The sequence below is a fragment of the Vipera ursinii genome (assembly GCF_947247035.1).
Source record: "Vipera ursinii genome assembly, chromosome: 15".
In the NCBI taxonomy this organism is placed as follows: domain Eukaryota; kingdom Metazoa; phylum Chordata; class Lepidosauria; order Squamata; family Viperidae; genus Vipera; species Vipera ursinii.
The window spans coordinates 8,640,909-8,662,013 of record NC_139528.1 but is presented as its reverse complement, the minus strand read 5'-3'; the positions used below and the strand labels follow the sequence as shown (position 1 = coordinate 8,662,013).

General features: G+C 43.9%; 1 protein-coding gene across 1 annotated transcript in view; it reads left to right on the top strand.

Annotated features, from left to right (window-relative positions):
* The window catches only part of LOC310647191 (uncharacterized protein), a 32,365-nt gene that overhangs the window by 1,321 nt on the left and 9,939 nt on the right, over nt 1–21,105 (top strand). The window contains 5 exon segments of the mRNA XM_083374247.1: nt 8,556–8,876; nt 10,674–10,925; nt 12,598–12,633; nt 18,462–18,566; nt 19,492–19,527. Of these exon segments, the coding sequence (XP_083230373.1) occupies nt 8,556–8,876; nt 10,674–10,925; nt 12,598–12,633; nt 18,462–18,566; nt 19,492–19,527 (750 nt within the window).

Sequence of the window (21,105 nt, the reverse complement as noted above, 5' to 3'; positions counted from 1 at the left end):
CCTCAGCATGTTTAGAGAATGTGCGTTGCTGCAGATAAGAACTTGATGTGGAGGGCAGGCGTGATGGTGGGGCTGAAAGACTGCTTCCTTAGATTAGGGAAGGGAGGACACATTCAGCTTGTATGCAATGAATTTCAAACTTAGCATGGTCTTAGCAATTGTGCAATAGATATGCTTTAAACGGTTACTTTTTATTGCTTATTATGATCTTTTAGCAATAAACAACTGTTTTTTATCCATTCCGGTGTTCGAAGATTTTATACATATATATATCTATATATCTATATCTATTTATATATCTATCTATCTCTATCTCTATCTATCTGTATCTGTATCTGTATCTGTATCTCTATCTATCTCTATCTCTATCTATCATCTATCTTTCTCTATATCTTTATATTTCTATCTATCTATATCTACATCTACATCTACATCTACATATCTATCTATCTATCTATCTATCTATCTATCTATCTATCTATCTATCTATCTCTATCTCTATCTCTATCTCTATCTATCTATCTATCTATCTATCTATCTATCTATCATCTATCTCTATTGCTATCTCTATCTTTATCTATCTATCTATCTATCTATCTATCTATCTATCTATCTATCTATCTATCTATCTTTAATATAAAATAATAACAACTGCCTAGTGGCGCGGTGATTAAAGAGCAGTGTTGCAGGCTAACTCTGCCCACAGCCGGGAGTTTGATCCTGATGGGGCTCAAGGTTGACTCAGCCTTCTATCCTTCCAAGGGTGATAAAATGTAGAAGATGCTTTTCCAAAAGGCAACTGGGCTTTTTTTTCTTCTCGTCCAAGAAGATTCTTCAGTTCTGAAGTGAAGCTGAAGTAGAAGAACTAAAGAAGCTTCTTGGATGAGAAGAGAAACGTCTTCAAGGAAAAAACCAAGAAAGTTCAGTTGCCTCTTGGAAAAGCACCTTTCGGACAACCACGATCTGGAGGACTGAAGATTGCTGGGAGCAATATGCAAAGAATGCTTCAACATTGTAAACTGCCCAGAGAGAGCAGTTTAAAGGCTAAGGATCAGTGTTCTCCCGTATTCTAACAGCAATCCGCCCCAACCCAAATTATTGATCCCAAAATAGCCACAAAGAGTGATGAGAGCCAGCCCTGCTTAGGGCCTCTTAAAGGAAACCACGAAACAACCCATCTGTTATTACAGTTTTACTAAGTTTTGCTTTCGTTTTTAGTGGCTTTGAAAGTCCTCTGAGCAGCAAAATTTGTTCATGGAACCACTTAGAAACAGCGATCATCGTTGTCCTGTCAACCACTGCGGAGGACAAGGGTCTCCTCAAAAAAGTCAAGATGGCAGCTCTGAGGGGCTTTGAATGCGTCTTGATTTTTTTTGGCTACACTCTGTGGACGTCCCTGGTGGAGGATTAAACTAAGGATAGCAGGCAGAGATGAGGCACAGGGGACCCAGAATAGGGCAGGGCCGTGCTTTATTTATTTACTTTATTTATTTATCCAGGATATTTATTTGCCACCCATCTTGTATCCAATGATTCTAGTGGCTTTAGATCCAGTTCCAAGAGTCTGTTGCTTAGAAACAGAAATTCTGATCCCAATTGTAGTTCTAAGAGGATAGCAAACCCCCTCCCCTCTAGCACTGAGGATGATATCTAGCTGGGCAATGAAACGTCTGCAAGGAGACCACCCAGCTCAGAAAGCACCCAGGACCCCTCAGTTCAACCCTGAGCTGCAAATACTCTCTTCAGCTGGAGTGAGCATATGGCAACAGTGATTTCCAAGAATGTATTCCCGTCCCAGCCTTCCGCGTCACCTCGTGTCAGCATCTACTGGGGGGAAGTTCATCAATGGACATATTATATTCATATCCCCATTTATATTGCAGTCACACGCATCTTACTCAGAAGTCATCAATGCTATATTCAGCAGTACTTCCTTTTATTTATATATAAATTTTTGCATGACTTGATGTAAACTTTAAAACTGTACTCTCTGCCAGTCACAGATCACAGGGGAATCAATACGTTTCCTCTGGAATTTCTATCAGAATGTTTGAGTTGAGTTGGTCCAAAAGTCCATCTAATCTAGTATTGTGCCTCTGGATGGCTCACCTGACGCTTCTGAGATGCTTGGGATGATCAATCCATCTCCCACTATTGTTCTCCTGAAGATGGCACTTCACAGAATAACAGAGTAAGAAGGGACTTTGGAGATCTTCTAGTCCAACCCCCTGCTCAAGCAGGAGATCTTACACCATTTCAGACAAAGTCCAATTTCTTCTTAAAAGCCTCCAGTGTTGGAGCACCCACAACCTCTGGAGGGAAGCTGTTCCACTGGTTAATTGTCCTCACTGTCAGGAAATTCCTCCATAGTTCTAGTTTGCTTCTCTCCTTGATAAGTTTCCATCCGTTGTTTCTTCTTCAACTTTCAGGTTTGATCCCTGAATAGGGATCAAATATTCTCTATCCCTAACTCATGAGGATCACAGCTACTCTCCCTCCTCAGCTCTATTTACACCAAAGTTGATCCTGGTCTGTCCATCTACTCAGTTAAGTCCACAAACCCAACACTCAGTCTCCAAATGGTTGACTTGGAAAGATCTGCAGACTGTCCATCCTTCGTGGACAGTCACATGAAGGATGTGTTAGCAATGTTCCTCAGGAAAAACTCCCACCTCACGCCTCCAAATGCAGGATACATGCACTTTTCAGACAGAAAGAGATTCAAATCAAATGATTTCCAAGGTTGGTGTCAGATAGACATGCATATTCCATTTCAGTAAAATGTCCAGGCTGCATTATGCAATGCTGGCACTTACGGAAGGAAAGCAAACACAAACTTCTCAATTTTCCCACAACCCTTTCCTGCATTCTAGTTACCCTTCAATGATTGTGGCTTCAAATATTCTCCATGAATATTTCCAAGAAGTAATGGATAGCAACAGCCCTTAGAATTATATACCGCTTCACGGTGCTAAGCGGTTTACAGAGTCAGCCTCTCGTCCCCAACAATCTGGGTCCCCATTTTACCGACTTCGGAAGGATGGGAGGCGGAGTCAACTTTGACCCAGTGGAATCGAGTTGCCCAACTGCAGACAGACAGCAATCAGCAGAATTTGCCTGCAGTGCTACATCCTAACCACTGCGCCACCACGCTGGATGGAAATTTATCAAGGAGAGATCCAACCTAGAACTTTAAAAAAGATTTCCTGACAGTGAGAATTATGCAATCGGAGGATGACTTGCCTCCAGAAATTGTGGGCGCTCCATCATGGAGGTTTCCAAGAAGGGAGCGGACAGCCGTTTATCCAGAATGGTTTGGAATCTGCTGCTTGAGCAGGACGTTGGACTAGAAGACCTCTAAGGTCCCTTCCAACTCCATTATGCTCTGTTTTAAGTCTGGAGAAATTTGACTTTTTTGACTTCACCTTTCTGTTTCGATACTTTTTAGAAGTTTCCTCTTTATGGTCAATTGTGCCTCTTTCAAAACCATCAGACAACTTTCCACTTGCCTAATTCTTAGTTACTCATCTCTTTAGCAACATTCCTCCATCTTACGAGAAAGCCAGGCCTTTCCCTTTGGTAGAGTATTTAAGCATCTAGACTAAGATTTGGCTGGGTAAAACCAGGATGACCAGCCATACTATTGGCCACAAGAACATCAAGATGCTTGTTCTCTCACTGTCCTGAGGACCTTTTGCAGCTCAGCGTTTCTGCCTAATGGGAGGAAGGAGGTCATCCGAGACCCATCTGAAGGAGGCACAAGTCAGTGAACATGGTTGAGAGAGGAGAACCTGGTACTCTCCATCTCATCTGAGGTCCAGAGAGTGTTTCTCCAAGGACAGCTCCATAGGATTGTGTCTAAGGGACAGTTTCTCAACTTTGGCCCCTTTAAGATGCGTGGACTTCAACTTCCAGAATTCCCCACCCAGCCCATCTTAAAGGGGCCAAGGTTGGGAAGCCCTGGTCCAAGGTGTATGAACAGGTTCTTTCAGGGGTTGCTTGGAAAGTACTTGGAAAAGACAGGTGAGGCTCATCTTTCTCATCCTCCACCCTGCCATTTTTTTACTTCTGATTGGAATCAAATCCAAGACTTTCCCAAGCAAGACCCGTGCCCCTGTTGACCAACTATTTTGAGAAAAAAAGCATGTGATAGTTCTGGGGAAAAATGGTGAGCCACCCTTAGCGTTGAGAAAGTTGGCAGAGCAGTCTCATCTCAGTTGGTTCAGTCACTTGAAGGACCATTCAAGGGAACTCTGAGGATGCCTTCCTTCGGTCAGTGAGACCCTGAAAACTCCAAGGGTGTGAAGTTGCATCTAAGCGTGGGACTTGCCAGATAATGTGATGCTCCCAGGTGCTGAGCATGGGTCATGTGGCAAAAGGGGGTTTTCAAGAGAAGTCTTCTGCAATGATATTTTGAGAGCTTGTTTGGTTTTTGTGTCTACAACAACAACACAAAAATGGGGAAGGAACATCACAAGGGAAGCTGCTAACATGGGAGAGAGCAGAGGAGAAGACCACATGAGTAGCAACACATTTCTTTGGAAGTCATTTTGAAAAAGCTATTAGTGGATGCTCCCATTTGGGGGAATCATAACCATGAAATGGAACTTGAGGATCTTTTGTCCACTGAGAAGTGCTTAGCCAAGAACAGCCTTCTTCGTGGGTGTTCCATCACTGGAGGCTCTCAAGAAAAGGTTGGACAACCCTTTGTCTGGAATGATATAGGGTCTCCTGCCTTGAGTAGGGGGTTGGACTAGAAGACCTCCAAGGTCCCTTCCAGCCCTGTGGTGCTAGGATTCTATGATTAGAGTAGTTGAAAGGCCTGAAAGCCTCCTTAAGCATCCACCAGGCAGAGGGAATTATCCCACTCAGACAGGAGATCCTGGGATGAAAGATTAGCAAGCCAGAGACTGTGTGTTATGTGGATCCTGTTGTGTACTCTAAAACTAAGTAGGTCCTCTGTATGTGACAGAACATTCATTTGCTCACTTTATATGGCCAAATTAAGTACAATTTTAAGACAGTTGTAAGAGAAAGAAACAGTGCATTATAAAGATGAAACAGGCCATTAAAAAAACCTGTAACAGTCTAAATCACAGAACCAACCTACGCTACTCTGTTAGGAGAACTACTGTATTAAACAATTGCCAACTGCTAAAAACTAAAAGAGCAGCATGTTTAGGTTCCAATCCTGTAATGACTTGAATTCAGCCTCCTTATGTGATCATTCTCAGAAGGCTGCATAATTGAGTATGAACCTGGAGAACTCTTGCTGACCAGCACTCATTCTAGAATCATAAAATGTAGTTTGGAATTCTGCCAGGAAGGTTCATGAGATTCAGAAAAGGGGAAACTGAGCTGTCTTTTAACCAAGAAACAATGGTGGTAAAGAGCTTGAATTTGGTTTAATATAGGTCACAAGGACATTTCGCTCAAATTTGGGTTTTATAAAAAGGTGCCAGATGGGCCAGACGAGACCATGGCCAAGTCATAGTCCCCCCCCAATGTTCCTTATGTTTACTGTGAGATCCTCCTAAAGACCTCAGTGAATGGATTATTGTTTCCTAGAAGAAAAATGCAGCTGAGGGGAGAGGAATAGCTAATCCTCATCTATGCACCATCAGTGGAACATGTATCTTCTTGAGAGAGATTGAGTTCATGACATAGCAAAATGCATGGTTAATACTAACCATTTTCACAATCTAGGGCAGTGACTAGGTGCACGGGCGATTGCTTCTTTTGGATCCAGAGACAATGAACGCCCCAATAAATACTGTACAGGGATTTTAAACTTTATTAGCTCAGTTCAATAGATTTAAAAGCAGAGCATTAAGCATTCATACTAAGTGAGATAATACAAGAAGCAACTGATGGAAACTCATCAAGGAGAGAAGCAACCTAGAACTAAGGAGAAACTTCCTGACAGTCAAGAACAACTAATCAGTGGAACAACCTGCCTCCAGAGGTGGTGAATGCTCCAACACTGGAAGTTTTTAAGAAGAGACTGTTCAGCCATTTGTCTGAAATGATATGGGGTTTCCTGCCTGAGCAGGGGGTTGGACTAGATGACCTCCAAGGTCCCTTCCAACTTTACTATTATGATTATGATTATCCAAATCTCTTACAAGCTTACAGGAGCTCCTTAATAAAATGACAGCAGAGATACCCCAAGGATGGTCAGTTTCCTTAGTACTCAATGCTAATCTGTGTGCAGAAGTGCTTCAAACAACAATGAGCTTCCATTTTCTGTCCATAGCTGGCACCAATTCATTCCCATCCCAGAGTTATGGGCAACACAGTCAACACCAGGTCTTGCAGTCTCCTGAACGTGAATAATATATTATTTCCTTCCTGGCTATTGTGAAGCAGCTTCTCTAAAAGGTTTCACAAGCAGCATTTGTGGAAGTAATGTTACAGCTGACCAACAGAAACCTCTGACAGCAATACAGACATCCCCCTTAAACCAGCTCACACAAACAACTGACCTGCAAAACCAACACTTGAACCACTTGGCTTATTCACATGCCGCTCCCAGCCCTTGAGTTAAACAGCCAGGAAGAGTTTGCCGCAGACGTTGTACTTTGAAGAGAAGCAGAGATTTCAATAGCTGGAAGGACCCTGGAGGAGATCTAGTCCAGTGCAGGGAACTACTACTCGGAACGGGACAACTTGCTGCAGGACAACTCGCCGTGGGGCAATTCAACAATTTAATTATTTAAAATAATTTTAAAAAACATTTTAATTTTTGTCATTCACATTTCATTCTGTCCCTCCTTTTGCATCCTTTCTTTAATGATTGTATTCCACCAATTCTTTGATATTAGTGATGATTTGGCCATGTGATGATTTGGCCATGGCGAGTTGCCTACGGTGAGATGTCCTAGACCAAGGGTGGGGAACCTTGGCTCTTTTATGACTTGTGGACTTCAACTCCCAGAATTCCTCAGCCAGCAGGAAGTTCAAGTCCACAAGTCATAAAAGAGCCAAGGTTCCCCACCACTGTCCTTAAACCCTACTACAACAACCCCAACGGAAGACTTCCTGGCTACTAATTAATCACCAGCCAAGAAGACTTGAATGGCTCTTTCAATTCAAATATTTCTCCAGATGTTCAAATTCCTCACTGGCTTTCTTCTGTGTCATAATTCTTATGGTCCTTCCTATTGATCCACCCGGACTCTTTGGATTCTAACCTTTATTTTTATGGACAACTATAAACTTTAAATAAATTCTAAAACTCTAAAAAAACCCACTTTGGTACTTACTTGTAGGGACACGGTGGCTCAGTGGGTTAGGACGCTGAGCTTGTCGATCAGAAGGTCGGCAGTTTGGCGGGTCGAATCCCGAGTGCCGCGTAACAGAGTGAGCGCCTGTTACTCGTCCCAGCTTCTGCCCACCTAGCAGTTCTAAAGCACATAAAAATGCAAGTAGAAAAATAGGGACCACTCCGGTGGGAAGGTCACAGCGTTCCGTGCGCCTTTGGCGTCTAGTCATGGCGGCCACATGACCACGGAGACGTCCTCGGACAAGCGCTGGCTCTTCGGCTTTGAAACGGAGATGAGCACCGGCCCCTAGAGTCGGAAACGACTAGCACGCGTGTGCGGGGGAACCTTTACCTTTACTTACTTGTATCTTCATGGCTGGAATCCACTAACAATGCCTGGGCTTTTCCAAAGGATGGACTTTCTAGAAACCCAAAATTGTAGAGTTGGAAAGGACCACAAGGATCATCCAGTCCAACTATCTGCAATATGCAGGAAAGACCAGTTAACAATAGAAGAGAATCTTTCTAGCTCGGGGCTGAACTGTGGAATCCTTGCTGCTCTCTGAGCTTGATGGTCTTCTTACAGATGTTTCATTACTAAGCTGCAGTGATGATGTTACTTAGTCTGATAATAAACCATGCTCAATAGGACAACCAAGCTCAGAGAGAAACAAGGACTCCACAAAACCAGTTAAAAAACCCGTGGGCCTTGCTCCTCCCACTCTGGCTGAAGGGAAAGAAAATGAATGGTGGCAGCCAATACGAGGGGCATCCTATGGGGTTCCTGAATGAAGGAGAGCAGTCTGGTGGTAGAGGGAGGGTAAACAATTGAAGTGAGATGGGTGTCAAACAAATTGCTAAGCACATTTGATTTGTGCTTAGATTGTAAGCTGCCCTGAGTCTTCAGAGAAGGGCGGGATATAAATGGGATTAAAATAAATAAATTGAATAAATAAATAAAGTGAACTGGAATTTCAAATGACCCCTCAGGTGTCCTCCAGGTGAGCAGATCAGCCTGGGGCCTGGTGGAGCTTTGGGCCTCCCTGGTTGGGCAGACCCTCCTTTTGAACCCCAAAGGGAAGGTCTGAGCTCCCACGTAGGACATTTGAACCCCTCTGCTTCTCTAAGAAGAGAAGGCCGTTGCCCAGGGAGACGCCACCATGTCCTCTCTCCAGGAGCCATTTTGCCCTTTCTTAGAAAAGAAATCTGAGGGTCAGAAATGGGACGCTGGGTGGGTCTCTTGTGATCCAACCTTGAAGGCTTCTTCTCTGTCTTCTCTCTGACCATGCAGAAGCTTCTGGAACAGAAGAACTGAACAGGATTCTGGGGAAAACTGTCACATTCCAAGTGAAGACCACAGGACCCTATAAAACAATATCCTGGAATAAAATTCTCGGCACTGAATTTGTAAATATCGCTCTGGTGACCTTTGAGGAGGCATGTAAACTTCTGGTCCTCCTACCAGCTTTTGAAAAGAGACTGAATGTTTCCAAGGACTGCAGAGAATTACTTCTCAGTCATGTAGAGAAAAAGGATGCAGGACAATACAGAGCACAAATTATTTTAAAAGATGGAAATATACTGGTTGAGTCCTTTGATCTACGGGTTTTTAGTAAGTATCCCAGCCATGGCAGCAAATTCCTGGCCTCCCTCCTTTGCCCAGGATAATGTGGAGAGGTGGGGCTTTTCTGTTGGGGAGTGGGTGGGTGGGTGGGGTTGGGTGTCCAGTTTCTGAAGAGGCAACACTTTCTGGATGGAGCCCAGAACTGCTCACCTGCTGCTTTCCTGTTTGACTTTTGTTCCAGCATGCTCTGCCCATCAGATGTTCGGGCAGAGTTTGGTCCATTCATACAATGCAAATTGCTTCAAGATGTTCTCCTCAGGCCTAGCCCAGCATATATTTGCTCCACTCATACACCAACGTTTCCCTTTCTGTTCCATCCTGCTGACCACCTTCCATGCCAGGAGCTTTGGCACAGTTGAGGGCTTGCATTTCTCTGATGGAGCTCAAGTGGTCTCCTTTGAAGGCCTCCCCTTGGAAGGAGGCCTGAGGGGGGCCAACCCAGCCTTCTCCAGGCTTCCCTCTCCATGTGGCACAGGCTGCACCAGAGTAAGCCGAGGGGGTTCCCGGGTGGGGGGGTCGGGAAGAGAAAGGCAGGTTTGCTCTGAGGCTGGACTCTCCAGAGAAGATCCTCAGGACCTTCTCCATGGATCTGGTGGGACTGGCTGGACTCACCAACTCTTTGGAGAAGAGTCAAGGGGGCTTGAGGAGGTGAGCCTGGAGACCCATCATCCTGTTCTCAGTTCATGGTTTGGTATAAAAAGCGTTTGGTGGGGGGCAGAGGATGAAGAGTCCTATTGTCTTCTACCTCACCTATGAGTGTCATAGGTGTGACTGGAGAAGATTTTGGGATTGTTATTTGTGACACAAATGGGTGATACGTGTTTTTTCCTGCTCTAATCTAAACTGTCAGAACCCGTTTCTTTCATTTGGGGTCTTATTTTTGGGTTCTGTGTTTCGGAGGGAGGGTGGATTCTGGGCTGCTACTACTACTGTTTCACTCTCTGCTTTCTTTCTCGTGCCTATGCCTTACTCCCTTGGTGGCGAACCTATGGCTCACATGGCACAGGTGGCACGCAGAGCCCTCTCTGTGGGAATGTGTGCCATCGCCCCAGTCCTAGGTCCTAGCTGGGTTTTATAAACCCTTTTTCCTCTAGGCCTCCACCTCTGTGTACAAAAAAAAGGTTCAATCAATCAATTTCAACTTCACATGGGAAAAAAAAGATCTCGCAAAGTTGGAATTGGTTGATTGAGCTTTTTAGTCCCACCCTGTCTGCCGTTATCACCGCAGCCACACCCACCCAATGGGCCACGCCCACCTGGCGCCAATGATACATAAGTGGGTTTTGGGTTGCAGTTTGGGCACTCAGTCTCTAAAAGGTTTGCCATCACTGTCTGTCTCCTTTGATGTTCCTTGGGGTGAGAAAGGAATGTGCCTTGAGCCATTTGCCTTATCTCTGGCCGCAGAAGACGAAGCCGCGGAAGTCAAGGCACAAAGTAACAGCCTTGAAAGTGGTGCCTTACGGTCCTGCTTCCCACTACCACTTCCCACCTGTGGATTGGCCAGCTTGAACCATCCGAACGGACAGTTGGGCTGGGGTGTATGAATGACTCTTTTAAACTATTATTTCGCGTGGGAAACCTTTAGATCCTGCCTTCCATGCCTATTGTCAACTTCTCCCAATAAAAGTTCCTTTTGGAAAGATGTTCCAGGCATTTTGCTTTCTTGGGAAGAGGAATTGAGGTGGGTCCTTACGTAAACAAAACCATTGATTGACCCATGCTGTTGTTGGCCTTCCTGTGATTTTCTGGTCTTTCACAAATGGTGTCTCCCCATCTCCTGCTTAGGAGAGTTGCTGGACTCTCAGCTGAAAGTGACTTGTGATTCTTATGGGGCTGGAAATGGAACTTGGCAGCTGAATTGCTCTACCTGGGAAGACAGGGTGAATATCAGCTGGACCTCAGCGGCTAAGAACACGGATCCCAGGCCTGGGAGTTCTGTGATCCAGTTTGTCTCCCAAGATCTCAATGCAACATGCATAGCAGAAAACCCTGTTAGCAAGGCATCCAGGATGGTCTCCTTAAAACAAGTTTGTGCAGGTAAGTTTTTTTATCTTCTTAAAAGGGGCTGTGAAACCAAAGATGAATCTCAGATTCTCTGGAATATCTGGTCTCCTGCTTGAGTATGGGGTTGGACTAGAAGACTCCCAAGAAGATGTAAAAGATCTTCCAACTCTGTTACGCTGTTCCTGTTACGTTCAGCTGGGAGACAAAAGGTCCTGGAGAAGGTAGATCTTCCCATGCAGAAGAAGCATGGAATTTGGACAGGGGTTGGGCTACACCAGGGGTAGGCAACCTCGGCTCTTTTATGACTCATGGACCTCAATTCCCAGAATTCCTGAGCCAGGCTGGCTCAGGAATTCTGGGAGTTGAGGTCCATGAGTCATAAAAGAGCCGAGGTTGCCTACCCCTGGGCTACACCAACAATCCACAAAGGAGTCTGTGCAAACGTATGGATTAAAGTTATTAAGCACTTCTTCCTACCATCGCCAATTATATTCCTTTAATTTATTTTTCCTCTTTTGAAAAGGGGAAGGAGTCTCTAACTGGAATTGGAAATCCTATTTAGCCTTTTAGTTTCCCCTTTCCATTGGATTACATTAAGAGCTGGAAAGCAGCTGATTGAGGAGTTTCTCCATTTCTCAGCATTTCCTGAGGTTGACCACTGAGGCACCTTGTGTGCATCATTCCCTTGTGAATAATAACACCAGCAACATTTCATTTGGACGACTCTTGTTAGCACGTCCCATATACACCCCCTCCAAGAAAAGAAACTGGGTTTACAGACCAGGAAATGCAGAACTGGCTACTGGCAAATGCAGCCAAATTGCCTTGGCTTACCCTAACCGTAGGATCCATGAAGTGTCAGGTGCGAGCAACCAGACCCCCACCTGTGGAGTTCAAACTGACTACTTCATTATTCTCTGACTATAATACAGGAATTTGTCCCAATTGGCACTTTCACCTGGGAAAGACCAGATAAGTCTTTCAGTTTTTATCTTCTTGTGTGTGTTTTTAGTGTCTCTTGGCTAATTCCCCCCCTGAGCCCTCCTCCCAACTGGGATAGTTTCTCTCCAACAGGGACACTAAATCAGGGGAATTAGGAATCTGGAAGGATCCTCAAACGAGGAGTCAAAATTCCTTGTTTGATTCTTTGATAGGCAGATCTCTAGATGGCGAGGTGATGATGGCACTGCACAGACGTTCAAGTTATTGAGAACGTATTTTACCTAGTTCAATCTACCTCCTAAATTGGCAAAGCTGTTGGACAGAAATATATTTTGCAGTTTGGTAGAGAAAATGGTTTTACCTTAAGCTAGCTAATGATACATGTGTCTTGTGTTTAAAAAAGAAGAGGGGTGTTAATGCTTCAGGCTTCCCAGTGGCATTAGATGCATGCAGGTACTCCCTTCATTTTGCAAGCCTTGACTCAGACATGGGATAATGATCTCATTGCACGTGCGTTTCCTGCCTGACTTTTGCTTTCATTACTCCTGTTTTCGTTTGCAAGAGTTTGGTCTTTGTAGTGAAGATGCCTTGGCCTGAGAAAATGGTTGTAAAATTAACTAGGCTTGAGGATGTGCTTCAGAGGGTCTGGTAGCTGTTAATGGTTTCACCCAAGCCGAGATGCACGATTGCTCACTGCCTGATCTCTGTTTCCTTTCAATACGCTCTCTTGCACTTGCATTCTGCCCATCACGCTGAACCCCAGAGAGGACACCTGAGATGGAGAGCCCCCAAGAGGAAGGTGAGCTCCACCCCATCCTTATAGCTTCCACCTTTCCTTGCTCCTCCCTCTTGATAGTTTTCCAAGGGGTTTCCCCCCACCTCACGGGTACCTAATAGACCCCTCCTTGAAGGAGGAGGGCAGAGGATGAACTTAAACGAATGAAACTCCTATACAGGTAGTCCTCGACTTACAACAGTTCACCTATTGACCGTTCAAAGTTACAACGCCACTGGAAAAAGTGGTTTAGGACCATTTTTTCACACTTACAACCTTTGCAGCATCTCCACGGTCACGTGATCAGAATTCAGACAACTGGTTCATCCTTACGGCGGTCGCAGAGTCCCCGGGTCACGTGATTCCCCTTTTGTGACCTTCTGACAAGCAAAATCAAATGGGGGAAGCCAGATTCACTTAACAAACTAACTTAACAACTGCAGTGTTTCACCTAACAACTGTGGGAAGAAAGGCCACGAAATGGGGCACAACTCAATTAAAAACTGTCTTGCTTACCGACAGAAATTTTGGGCTCAGTTGTGGCCGTAAGTGCGGGACTACCTGCAATTGCAGTACCTTTCTGGAAAATGTATAAATAGAGGAGAATATCTGTAGCTCAGGGTTGAACTGTGGGGTCCTGGGTGCTCTCTGAGCTGGGTGGCTTCCTTGCAGATGTTTCATGACCCAAACTAGGTGGCTTCATCAGTGCTAGCACAAAACATCAATCAAGAATTAGACAAAGAGCATCGAAAACCATCTGTGAGAAACAAGGCTCACACTCAAATTGTTGGAAATAACCAAGTTTTTATTTACAAAGCGTTTGCAAAGGCTGGTGGATCTCAAAGCTGCAAGTAAGAGACCACACTCCAGTAACCGCAGTTTAAATATATTTCCAACGCCTGGCCCAGTCGATACGCCCAGGTCAGTCGCATGCTAACAGTCCGCCTATAATGTGCCATCGTACCTAAATGCTTAAAGTTAGTTAAGCCCTTGTAGATTAAAAAAGACGATGTGTTTTTGTATGTTGCAGATTAATATGCTGATGTGTTTTTGTATGTTGCAGATTAATAAAGCTGATGTATTTTTGTATGTTGCAGATAAAAGCCGATGTGTTTTGTAGGTTGCAGATTAATAAAGCTGATGTGTTTTGTATGTTGCAGATTAATAAAGCCGATGTGTTTTGTATGTTGCAGATTAATAAAGCCGATGTGTTTTGTATGTTGCAGATCAATAAAGCCGATGTGTTTTGTATGTTGCAGATTAATAAAGCCGATGTGTTTTGTATGTTGCAGATTAATAAAGCCGATGTGTTTTGTATGTTGCAGATTAATAAAGCTGATGTGTTTTTGCATGTTGCACATAAAACAGTGAGTCTGTAAAACAAAACTCCAAAGAACAATAAAAAGTGGATAGCATATTGTTATTGAGATACACTATTTAAGCCAATCATGTCTAGCTTGAGTTTATCTTTATCTTTCAGTTGCACTTTAAGTTTGCTGCTTTATCTTTTCTCTCTACTAACCAGATTCTTGCTCCCATACAACTTGTAGCAACACGTGCACACTCTGCTCAGGACATCCATGAAACTTCCTCTAACCCCCAAGTCTTCCAGGGCAGAGAGTCAGAATGCCTGAAGGAAAAGCAAGACATAAATCTAACAAACTAATAAAAAAAGAAATATTTAGACTTGACTGATCCTGATTAATGCATGAATGAATTTTAGGCTGGATTCACACAGTTCATGAATCCTGGAAGAAATCTTTTTCTCACAGAGGTTGAAGGACCACCTACCACTCCATCAATGAGCAGTCATGACACTGCCAGAACCTTTGCTGTCCCAGCCCTGCCTGTTCAGGGTTGTCCCAAATGGTGTTATTTATAAAGCTAAGCTTTGGGAAAGGATTGCTGGGTTCCCTCAATGATGGGAAACTGCCAGCCAGGTTGGAAGGAGGAGCCAAGCAGATGGTTGACCTGCCCCAAGATTGTTGAAATCTTATCTAATCTGTCCCAGCGGAAAGCAAGTAGTCTGGAGCAGATTCTTGTAACATAGGCAATAAACAATAAAGCTACTGATTTTCATTATTGCTTATGCCTGACACCCAGCTAAGTTTCCAAACCCCCCCCCAGCAGGCAGGAATGCATCGCTAAATCACTCACTGTGTCAGGACCCACCCCAATCCACATATTAGGAAAGAAAGAACTCTTGAACCAGAAGTTGTCCAAAAGGAGCTTTTACTAAAACATGTTTGGAGATGGAAATACTAGACAGGATCTGAAACTGTGTTACAGTTTGGTACTTTTTAAAGAGTCCCTGGTCGAACCCCCTCCCTTCAAGCCATCTGGTTTGTCCCTGATCAAGTAAAATTCAGGTGTCAAATCCTTCCATGGGAACTCTCATGTCTTTACGACAATTACTCCCTTCCTTTACAGATTTAAATCGAAGATACAAACCAGATCTCTTCCCCCCCCTTCCTTTGTTGTTTTAGTTCAAAGGTTCTCCCCCTGGTCTTTGAAGACAGCCTCCGGGCAGTCTGAATAAATATCCTTGCGCCTATTAACCTCTTCTCTTCTCCTCCTTGGAAAAATGTCAGAATCCAGTGGGGTTGTAAGATTTTTAGAACATACATATAGGATTTTATGAATGGGATATAAATGGATTCTGACACACTGTAATATTAAGGGAAATTGGGAAGAAGGCACGTTTTCACAGATGGTTGAAGCCTCCAATTTAGCCTTCTGCTGCAGCTCGCTCTGGGCTTTGTGCAAGCATTTTGTATTTGTGAGCTCAAATATCAATTTCTTTTGGAGGCTGGACTAGAAGTCCTCTAAGGTCCCCCCAACCAAATTATTCTATGTTCTATGGACACTTTTAGCTTTCTGGAGTAGTCCTCTTCTTTTTTTATTATTATATTTTATTGATTTTTTACAATAACAATTCCTAATGCTTAGCAAACAGTGTGTTGTCTGGGCTCATATATTTAAAAACAATCAATAATAATTAATTTCTATAATTAATACATTAGTCAATGATATATTTCCTTGATCTTCTCTTCTTCCAGTAGTATTCTCCTTTTGTCTGCATTAAACAAATATAATTCTTAATACTTTCAATATACAGTATACAAGATTGAGTAGAAACATTTTTCTAGTATTTATACTACTAACAATAACATCAACATATAACAACTTTTTTAATCAGCTCATATTTCAATTGTATTTATACGTCATCTTATTAAGTCATTATGTGTCCTGTTTTCAAGATTCTTATTTAAGCTTAATTTCCCCACTGTATTCAAATCACTCTTATCATTCAGAATTTTCTCAAAATTAATTACCTAATATGCAGACTTTTCACTCACCTACACCAGAGGTCTTCAAACGTGGCCCTTTTATGGCTTGTGGACTTCAACTCCCAGAATTCCTCAGCCACGCTCGCTGGCTGAGGAATTCTGGGAGTTGAAGTCCACAAGTCATAAAAGGGCCTAGTTTGAAGACCCCTGACATACACCATCCCAATATTTTTACATTTCATACATTCTAATCAGCTGATTAGGCAGCTCCTTTGAAAATTTATATTAAAACTGAGGTGCGTGTTGTGCTCTTTTGGGGCATGGATGTAGGATTATTTCAGAGGAGTGTTAAATATTATCCAAAACTTCTGACAGGGCTGGGAAAATTATATAGGTAGTCCCACAAGTTATGAATGTAGTGGAATTTGTCCATTATGGTCATAAGTCATGGTGTAAAGCAGGTCATCATATGAGTGGGGCCGATTTTACGACCTTTTTTGCAGCAGTGAATGCCACAGTTCACATTTTTTCTGAAAACCAGAAGTAAAGACCAGTTTTCGGCAAAAATGTTGTAAATTGTGTAAATCACTCCAAATAGCCATAAATATGGGCTTCCTCAAAGGAATCCTGACACTTCCATAAGTCCCTGTCCAGGGTACTGAGGCAACTGCCTAAAACAGGGTTTTTCAACCTTCACAACTTTTAAGATCTGTGGACTTCAATTCCCAGAATTCTCCAGCCCGCCAGCTAGTCTAAGTGGACTTCAGCTCCCAGAATTCCTCAGCCTAAGTGCAGAATCACCAAACACAATTACTGTTTTCATAGGCCAGTTAACCAAATGTAAACAAAGTGGTTAAAACTGCAGGCCCGTTGTGGTTTTGAGGTGATCCAACAGTATTATTGGGCTCTCAATTATGTATTGTTCTGAGGAGGCTGAAAAAGCTTGAAATGAATTGCATGATGGGAGTTTTAATGATTGATAGTGCTTGTCTACAAATGCATGGTATAAGCGGAGATGATTTGGCAGTTTTTAGTGGCAGGATGAGGTTTGTTGTTACGCTGAGAAACTATTATGTTGTGACATGTTACGTTGAGAAATAATTTATATTTTGACTTCCTGATGAGATATTCATACAATATATCTAGTGATGGGCTTTGCAAATTACATTTATGTATTATTTATTAAATGCATATGCAGCCCATCGTGCCAAGAGGCAACTCTAGGCAACTAGCAATCAAGTAAATGGTTGAAATCATATGAAACTATTACTGTTAGCGAGTTATATCATGAAATCTAATTCTTGGCTTAGGATAGGCTTTCAGATCTCAAATCTTCTTTTGTTAAAGTTACACAATTCATGTCTTCCATTTGCCAGTAGTTCTATTTAGTTCTATCCAGTCAGTCTGGTTTAGCTAGTCAGACTAGAAACCAGGACATCTCGAGTTCTAGTTCCACCCTGGCATGAAAGCCGGCTGGGTGACTTTGGGCAATCACCAGGAGACTGAGAGTTCTAGTCCCTCCGTGGCAAGAAAGCTAGTTGAGTGACTGGGCCAATCACCAGGAAATTGAGAGTTCTAGTTCTGCCTTAGGCATGAAAGCCAGCTGGGTGGCTTTCAGCCAGCCCATCTCTCTGAGCCCAACCCCACCTCAAAGGGTGGCAGTTGTGGGGGGAAATAGGAGGAGTAGGGCGCGTTGGATATGTTCACCACCTTGAGTTATGAGGCAGATTAACAAAATCTCAAATAAATAAATAAATTGCTGAAACTTCTGCAGAACTCTTGTGTTGTGGCAGAGCACAAGAAAAAGGGAAATTACATTATCTGGAAGCTGTAAATAAAAGGCTGAAAGATATTTAACCGCTGCCTGGAGTTTCTCAATGGCTCAAGGTTTTCTCAACATCTATCGAATACAAAGCAGATTTTCTGGGCAGAAACACCTGTTACTGGAAAAGATACTTTTAAAGGGGTTTTTTCAGCGATAGGGACAATATTCTTGCATCAACTACATTGGAAAGTTAGTAAAAGTTCCATAGTTACGTTTCTTCAGCTCATGATCCACATGTGGAGGTATAGGATCTTCTTCCATGGGCAGAGGGTTGGACTAGAAGACCTCTAAGTTCCCTTCCAAGCCTATTATTCTACGTTCTATGAGAGGAGAGCATGATCCTGACCAGGAATGAAGGGAGAGGTAAGGCTGCGTTATTCTGGTGAGTTTTGTAGATGATATCTTTCTGCTGTTGCCAGCTCAGCTCTGTCAGTTGCAGGGAATTGTGGGTAAAGAAAAATTACCTCGTGCACAGAGACCTCATTTAGCAACCACAATTGGAACTGGCAACTTGGTTGTTAAAACAAAGCGGTTTCTAAATGAAACCACATAACTGTGCTGATTATCTGATCTCAGTTTTTCTTCACTTTACAAACCTGTGAAGGCCATCAAAGAGAGGACTGGTTATTTTTTTCATCACTGTCATAACTGCAAATGGTCGCTAAATGAAAACTGCCTGTATAGGGAAGAGACCTCTGCAGGATTTCTCATGTTTCAACCTCTGCTCTTTTTTGCAGAAAAGGGGCAGCATGCAAGCAGTGCATGGATCGTGGGCGTGGTTGCAGCTGTTTTCTTCATTCTGCTTGTCATACTTGTTGCCGTTTGTGTGCGGAAGAAGAAAGGTACAGGATTTTTCTCAGCTGTGTGCACCCTTTGCAAAGCATCCCTTCCACTGACTGAGTTCACTCCTGTTCTCTTTCCTTCTCCCTCCATCCAAAAAGAGAAAAAAGCTTAACCAGAACGGCCCCCGTGTGTCTGTGGGCCACCAGGTGGGCACGCCCCCCTCCCCATGCCAGGGGACCTTTTACTCCACCGTGGATGTTCCAGGAGTAGGAGGGCCCGATCATTTTAATCTGGGCTCTTCCTTGCATCCTTCTGGCCTCCCAGCCATCCCTTTCTGAGGCTGGTCTTGGAAAGAGAGCTCATCCAACACACAATGAAAACAGCAGGACTTGGACCCCATGGCTGTGTCCACCATCTTGACTTTTTTTGACTCCTTATAGTGCTATAAAGAAAGTTATGGGCAAAGAGAATCTCCCAGGAGGTCTCAGGTGTATGGGGCACTCACGGCTTCCCTGGGGGACAAAGAGAAAGGGTCCCAGGAGGGCCATCTTATCTCCCAACTTCACAGGACATCTTCTGCATCTGGTGGGAGATATCAGCAACCTTGTCTCTCTCTACCTGGCCAAGAGAAATTTCCTCAGACTTCTCTGGTCCACCACCATCATTTGGGCAGCTGCCAACTGGTGGGATGGGCAGGGTGCCATTTTTGGTTTCTACAGAACCTGCTTCCCAGCAGTCGCCCCATTGCAAACTGGTAAGAGGGTTCTGGTAGGAGAAAACCCCCCCCCAAGCAAGGACTGGAGACCCCAAATCTTTGCTGGAAAATCTACCTTAGACTTTGCCCCCTCTCCGCCCACCAACACTTTTCATAGGCTTCACCCAGATTAGCCACAACGTATTTCCAAGCTTTACACCAAACATATTAATTGTAGCTCACAAGCCACCCACTTCCTGTGCCTCATGTGTTTTCTTTTCCTCCCACAGCGACCAAGAGGAGTCAACGTTTTACAACGCACCCAGGTAACAAGGCCCCCTCCCAAGAGACAGCAAACATCTGCCACGTAAGACAGGGAGGTTTGCACATGCACACACACCCACACCCACACAGAAAGACAATTTAAAAAGGGGGGGGATGGAACCACCCTAGCAAAGGGCAAGAGAATGGATTTGAACAACCTCCAAGGAGATGTCCAGGAGATCAGTTGCTGGAACGATACACGCATTGCTAAATTTCAGGGGCTCCCCAGCTTTTGGAGGCTGGTGCACATTAATGATGTTAGGAGGGTGCTCAGGGGGGGCTGGCAGCATTGGTCAAGTGAGCAAGTGAGACCCCAGAAAGGGTGCAGAGAAGAGCAACAGAGATCGTTAGGGGACTGGAGGCTAAAACACATGAAGAACGGTTGCAGGAATTGGGTAGGTCCAGTCTGATGAAAAGGACGAGGGGTGACATGATAGCAGTCTTCCAATATTTGGGGGGCCCTCACAGAGAATAATTGTCACTAAGGTCAAAGTTTTAATCACAGGCTGTTGGGGTTTTTTTCTCCCAATTATTTGGCAGGTGGTGCTACAGGCTCCTGAATGGGACAAGAGGGACTTCCTTCACACCCCTCCTCCTTCCTCCCTTCCTGTTTTCTCCAGGACTGGAGAGAGGGGACAAGTATCTGGTGACCCCAGAGCAAATAACAACAACAAGATCTACTCAAACTAATAATTGCTTTTGCTCTGCTCCTTTCAAGCAGAGCTTGGATCATTCAGTAGAAATTTATTCCCACTAATCACATAGTCCTTCCTTCCTTCCTTCCTTCCTTCCTTCCTTCCTTCCTTCCTTCCTTCCTTCCTTCCTTCCCTCCCTCCCTCCCTCCTTCCTTCCTTTTCTCTTTTTTCCTTCCTTCTTTTTCTCTTTTGCTTTCCTTCCTTCCTCCTCTTTCCCTCCCACCCTCTCCTTTTCTTTTCTCTTTTGATTTCCTTTCTCCTTCTCCCTCTTTCTCTTTCTGAAGTAAAGAGGAGAATAGGTGAACTACCACGAAAGGGGAAAAAACTAAGAAGACAAAGGGATGTGAAGTGGGGCGGCCAACAGAATTAAAACGTCTGGATGGGTTTTATGTATGTGTGTCTTAGTGTGCTGTTTGATTAGCTTATAATGCTGCATGCTGTACAGTCATCTGGTTTGACGCAACGGCCGAGACAAATGTTCAGAACCTGGCTTGTTGTGACTTGTGGTCCGTGTTGTGAGGGCCTGCCAGAGGCCCTCTCTCCCTTCTCTTCTGAGGTTCTCCTCAGACGTTCTCTCACACCGTCCTTGGATGCTTCCCTAGAAAGTTGGCATATATTTTGCTTTTGAGAGTTGAAAACACGAATTCAGAGGGCAGATAGGCACACACAACTTCCTCTCCAGAAGCACAACCCACAAGCACAACCTGGCTGGTGAAGGGTGGCCATTGGGAAGGAGAAGGAAAACATCCTGCCATCAGAAAAGACGTGGAAATTAACTTGGAGCAGACAGAGGCGTGACGGAGCGGAGGAGAAAATGGCCTCCTAAGAAAACACATTTACTGTTGAAAAGATAGGAGAAAAAAAATGGTGGTGTTTTTTTTGGGG